At 60.1% G+C, this 5,514-nt stretch overlaps 2 protein-coding genes across 3 annotated transcripts in view; one reads left to right on the top strand and one right to left on the bottom strand.

The window, feature by feature from the left end:
* The window catches only part of CPXM1 (carboxypeptidase X, M14 family member 1), a 6,390-nt gene extending 2,535 nt beyond the window's left edge, over nt 1–3,855 (bottom strand). The window contains exons 1-8 of one of the 2 annotated variants that reach the window (XM_007465387.1): nt 3,644–3,855; nt 2,199–2,360; nt 1,902–2,011; nt 1,655–1,794; nt 1,459–1,549; nt 682–832; nt 509–597; nt 58–181 (exon numbers count right to left, since the gene is read on the bottom strand). In XM_007465387.1, the coding sequence (XP_007465449.1) occupies nt 58–181; nt 509–597; nt 682–832; nt 1,459–1,549; nt 1,655–1,794; nt 1,902–2,011; nt 2,199–2,360; nt 3,644–3,815 (1,039 nt within the window). In that variant the 5' untranslated portion in view covers nt 3,816–3,855. The remainder of the gene's footprint in view (nt 1–57; nt 182–508; nt 598–681; nt 833–1,458; nt 1,550–1,654; nt 1,795–1,901; nt 2,012–2,198; nt 2,361–3,643) is intronic. The other variant, XM_007465388.1, reaches the window with a different exon arrangement.
* The window catches only part of TMEM239 (transmembrane protein 239), an 8,132-nt gene continuing 6,468 nt past the window's right edge, over nt 3,851–5,514 (top strand). The window contains exons 1-2 of the mRNA XM_007465430.1: nt 3,851–3,982; nt 4,741–4,838. Coding sequence (XP_007465492.1) covers nt 3,851–3,982; nt 4,741–4,838 — 230 coding nt within the window. The remainder of the gene's footprint in view (nt 3,983–4,740; nt 4,839–5,514) is intronic.

The following is a 5,514-nucleotide window of genomic DNA, read 5'->3' on the forward strand; positions in this document are numbered from 1 at the left end:
CGTGCCCCTGCCCCTCCCCGCCACTGTGCCCACATCTCCCACCCCACCTGCCAGTACCCAGCTCATGCTCCCCAGGCTGGTCCGACATTTCCATCACATACAGCTTCAGGCCCTGGTGGCTCTTCCCGATGCTGTAGACGCGGGTGATGTTGGGGCACTGCTCATTCACTTGCTTCATCAGCTGGGGGGCGGAGTGCACCTCCCATGGTGCAGGGCATGGGAGGATCAGACCCAGGGGTCAGACCACATGTGGCCACAGAAGGACTTCAAAAGCTTGTGGTGGCCCATACAGATGGGGACACCACGGCACAGTACAGGAGTGGGCAGCAGCAGACCAAAAGGAAGGGTCAGAATAAGGGAGGTGCCAGAACAAGGGAAATTGGGGCAGTTTAGGGGTCAACAGGAGGGTGAGATGAGGGTGGACATGAGGGCAATCATAGCCAGTTACGCCCTGGTAGGTGGAGGACCTGAGATGGGCAGATCCTCCCTCCTGGGTCATAGGGGTTACCTTCCTCATGGCTTTATAATCATGATGCCGGAAGTCCAGTGTGTCGGAGGATCCCAGCACAGGGGCCTCAGGGAACAGACCATTAGGATCTGGTAGAGGATGAGTTCCCAATAAAGGGGGAGTTCCCAGTGGAGGGTGCGCCCTGCCCATCCAACCCTTGTCTTACAGCCCACCTGAGACTGGGCAGGCCAGGATCTCTGCCCGGAGGCAGGATGCACCTCCCTGGAGCCAGGTCTGGGGCAGCAGGCGAATGAAACGGGCCACCTGCGGCTCAGGCAGGAGGTTCAGCACTGGTGTCTCTGGGTCCGAATTGGCAGGAAATACCTGGGGGCATCAAGTTCTTTGTAAGAGTGCCTTGAACCCCAGCAGCCAGACTGGCAGAGGGCCCAGGGAAGGAGCTCAGGCCGCTGAGCTCACTGAAAAATCCACCCCGGTAGGCTCAGCTGGAGACTTGCCCACTGTGTCAAACACAGACCGCTGCCCACAGCCTTTGCCAGCAGGCAGCCCTAGGCAGCCACGCTTTCCGTTTTGGTCACAGCTCATTAGACCAATATGGCCATGTGACTCAGGAGCAGCCAATCCTGGAGGTGGCCAGGACCCCACACTGTAGCCTGGGGTAAAAAGGGGTCATTGAGATGGGGAAGCCAGAGCTATGAGGAGGTCAGAAGTGATGCAAGGACCAGGGGCCCATCACCAGAAAGGGTGTTCCAGCAGGAGGCTGCGGCATGGAGTAAGTATTTGGGGAGGATACAGGCATCCAAAGCAGCCTGCCTCCCAAGGCTGTCTGCTGGGTGCCACCCATCCTGACAACAACCCCCTTTCTCCTGGGATGCCCAAGTGGACACCTGTTCCTTGTCCTCAGAGGAGCCCCAGCCCAGCCCAGCACCCTACAGTGGGCCAGGAGCCCAACTCTCAGCATAGAGGGCCCCAGCCACCATGGGACCTCTCACCGCGTCCATCCCACTGCTGCGATTCTTACTCCCCCACCAGGTAAGACTGTCATTGCTGAACTGGACCTTGTATGATGTGACCCAGTCATACCTGGCAGGAAAGATGGGTAGAGATGATGGGTGGCTCCCAGGACTTCCACCCCAGTCCTCCTGAGTCTGCCCATGACTTCCCTGGTCTGGAGATATCCTGCCTCACCTCCAGATGGAGTTCCTGCCCTGTGTGATAATGCCTGAGAAGCGGGTGGGGTGCCTAGTATCCACCTGAAGCCATGGCTCGGCATCCTGCTGCTCGGCACACCAGGCCCCATCAAAAAGATCACCATCCTCCAGGCCTGACTGTGGGCACAGGACATAGTAATCAGAACCAGGTAGGTAGTATGGGGTAAGCCTTAACCGAAGGTGGGAGAGGCAAGTAAGTAGGTCCTAGGGGTTGTTTTGCTGACCTGGATGTTGAGCCGTCCTCGGTGCGGTCCAAGACCAAAGGACTGGCTGCTAGATGCGTCGAGCTGGTTATCTGAAACTCGCAGGGACTCCAGGCCCAAAGGGGGACAGTCTGGGACAGGGACAGAGCAGTAAAATGCGACCAGAGAAAGAGTGGTCAGGGCACATAGGAAGCTGAGCCTAAGCTTGCCAGTGTGTTGGACAGGCTGGGGGCATGTCTATGCCCAGGAGACCAAGAGCTACATTAGTTTGTGCCCCAGAGACTGCAAGTCTGGGCAGGGCCCCTGGAACGGTGGTACCTGGTTCTTGCTTCTCGGGGAGGTCAAGGGTCCTTGCAGGGCTGGTGGTCACTGAAGCCCTGGCAGTCACCGGGGGCCTGGGGGGAGTTAGCTTCTTTCGCTTCTTCATGATGATCTTTTTCTTCTTGATGACTCGAATCCGGACATGCTGTTCTGAGGTCCCTTGGGACCAAGGAGGCAGAGCACCAGGGAGGGAAAGGATGACACGAAACCCCAGATGGAGAGGTCTGCCAGCCCAAGAAAGCCTGCAAGTCCACAACAGGCCCCACCACACATATCCAAGAACCTTGGCATGGACTTAAAGGCCCGTAGGCTGACCCCCAACCTACCTCTCCAGCCACTTCCTTGATTCCTTCACCCCTCTGACGGCTTGGCCCTCACCAATAGAGAGCTACACTGCCACTAGGAACTATCTGCTTACTCTAAAGAGCTGAATTTGGTTTTTTAACTCCTTCTTTGCCTGGCTGTCCCCTTCCCTGTCATCCACCACCTTTGATTTTATTGCCTAATTCCCATTCTTCCTTTGCATCCCAGCCCAGATACACTTCAAGGAGGCTTCCTTAGCTCCAGACTCGGTCTCATGCCCCAAAGCCTCTGTACCACCTCCATCATTATGTTTGCCGTCTGAGCCGAAATGTCCTGTCCTCAAATCCATGTCTGCCCGGGTGCTCAGGCCTTCCAGAGCTGGACCCCTGCCCTGCCTGCCCTCAGTACAAAGCATTCATTGCACAGGGCAGGTGCCAGTAGTTCCCCACCCAGCCTAGCTCCACAGATGCCCCTAGAACATGCTGTACATTTTTGTGTTAGGTGCCCTGTGCCTTTGCACAGACTGTTTCCTTCTTGGTTGCCCTCCTCTTCAGCTCTTCCTAATTCAGAGATACCCTTCAGGATCAGTTCCACTTGCCTCTCCCAAGAAACCCTCCTAGGCTGCCAATCCCCTTGCTTTCCTCCTCTCTTACTCCCACATCTGAAAAGGTGGGAAGTCAGGCAGCCTTACCCCTCCCTTCCCCAGGCAGTGCCGCGTTCCTCCCGGCAGAGAGTTCTTCCCTTCCTCGGTTCCTTCCTTCCAGCCCCTGCCCTCAGTCTTGCTCTGCACCCTCCTCCTTTGTCTGCACCTCTTTCTCCCCCCCTCCTGGCTCTGGCCTCAGTTTCCTCATCTGTGAAAAGGGAAAGTTTGGGGCTGGAAGAGGCAGCATCCAACTGGCTCCTGTCCCAGGACTGCTGACTTGGTTTGGCAGGGAACTGGGGCTGCTGACTCAGCAGCCATTGTACCGGGCAGGGAGTGTGTGTGCGTGGGGAAGGGTCGCCACACAGGCGCTGGGCACGGAGTGTGTGTGGCGTGTGTGGGGTGTGTGTGCGCGTGCTGGGGAGGGGTCGCCACACGGGGGGCGGAGGAGTGGGACAACCGGCCCGCGGAAGAAGCGGGCCGTGGGTCGGAAGCTCACCGTTCTTGTTCCCTGCGGACAGCTCTGCCTGGCTGCTACGCGGGGCCGGGGTCGAGACCGGGGCCTCGGTGGTCGCGGGCGACGCCAGGCCCAGCACCGAGGCGCCGGACGCCCCCAGACTCACCCCGACGGCAGGCGCGAAGGTGGCCAAGGCGAGCAGGAGCCCCCACATGGCTGGGTCCAAAGCGATGACACGCTGGACCCGCGATGGCCGGTGGGTTCGCCTCTTCCTGCTGGGGCTCGGGAGCCCCCCGCCCCTTCCTGCCGCCGCCGCACGCCCCCTGCGGCCTTCGACACGCCCACAGCCCGCTAGTTGGCCTCGGACCCAGGAGCCGAGGGGTAGGCAGGGGAGGGGAGAGGAAGGAAGGGGCGGGGAGGGGCCAGGGCTGCAGCCCAGGGTCTCCTCACCCGCCGACCCTCCCCCTCCCTCTCTGCCCCGCGCCCCAGCCCCCTGCAACTAATTCACCCGCCTCTCTCGGCAAAGACCCTGCACCCTGGATTCCACGTGATCCTCTGCGCCCGTCCCACAGTGGGCACTTACTGTGTACCATGCCCCGTGCCAGGCGCTTTACCCGTGGCCTCTCAGACAAATCACATCTTACAAACTGGTAAACTGAGGCTCAGGGCGGCTAATTGACTTAGCCTAGGTAGCGAAGCCGAGAACTTTGGGGAGGAAACTACAACCCGAGAAGGAAATCTATCCGGTCAGAACGGGGTGGGGGAGGGCTGGATCTCCAGGAATTCTTCTGAAGGACACCCCAGGGGCCCAGCTAGAGGCGGTGCTTCCCACCGCCCCCACCGCGGCGCCCCGCCTCTCCTTCTCTCTTCCTTTCCCCAGCCTCCCCTCCTTTGCTCACCCGGCTGCCACGTTCCGGGGTTACATAACCCGAGCAGAGGCGTCCGAGCCTATGCCCAGCGGGCTGGGGCAGGGGGTGGAGGGCGAGGCTGATGCATGTCTTGCCCTCCCCCGCCTAACTCTCCTCTGGGAGCCGGCAGCCCTGGGTCTGTGTCTTCGGGACCACCTCCGACCCCGGGATTCCAGAGCGCAGGACCCTCCTCCTCCCCCTCCGAGGTCCCCTTTGGCTCCCCCACACCAGGGTCGCCTCCCCAGAAGGAAGGCATTCGTCCACTGTGCGCCTCTGGCCGGGGCTTTGCCCTTGCAAGGATCCCGCCAGGGAGACACTGCCATCCCCAAGTAAGAAGAGATGCCCAGAGGTGGCCGGGAATCCTCCGGAGTGCGCGGGGCCCCTGAGCAAATGTTTTCTGCAAGGTCACTACCCATATGAACAATTTGAATTACACTAAATCAGCGTGTCAGCACCAATCTCGTCGGATCTCACGAAAGGAATATGCGCTCCTGAAACTGAGACCCACCCCCAGTAAGAACGATCTCATAGACTCGAGTCCCGGAGCTCCTCAAGGCATATGGTCCACCCCATGCGCTCTGGGTAGAGAACCCCCGAAAGGGAGTAACTGGGACAGGGCCCCGCGGGTCGTGCTCCCGCCTTAGAGCGCCCCGCCTGGACACCACTGCTGGGTCCCAGTCACCAGAGGAGGATCTAGAAAAATTCAAGGAAGGCATTCCGAAGCGGAGGGTCCCTGAAGCGCCGGGCCGAGTCAGCGGCAGAAAGACGGTACTGCGGCCCTAGGCTTCGCAGAGGTGGGAGGCAGGGAGAGGCTCTGTGGAGCTAGAAGCGGGTCTGTACAAGTCCTGAGGACTGCTCCACCTCCCGCCAAAACCCAGTCTGCCCACTTCCCTGGCCCCACCCTCATCCAAGTTTCACAGAGTGGTGCGAGAGGGTCGGGGCAGAACCTGGCTAGGACAGGTCAGCCTCCTGAGGCTCCCACCTCCTCCAAGCCCTTCCCCACAC

Source organism: Lipotes vexillifer, unplaced genomic scaffold (genome assembly GCF_000442215.2).
Source record: "Lipotes vexillifer unplaced genomic scaffold, Lipotes_vexillifer_v1.1 scaffold875, whole genome shotgun sequence".
NCBI classification, from domain to species: Eukaryota; Metazoa; Chordata; class Mammalia; order Artiodactyla; family Lipotidae; genus Lipotes; species Lipotes vexillifer.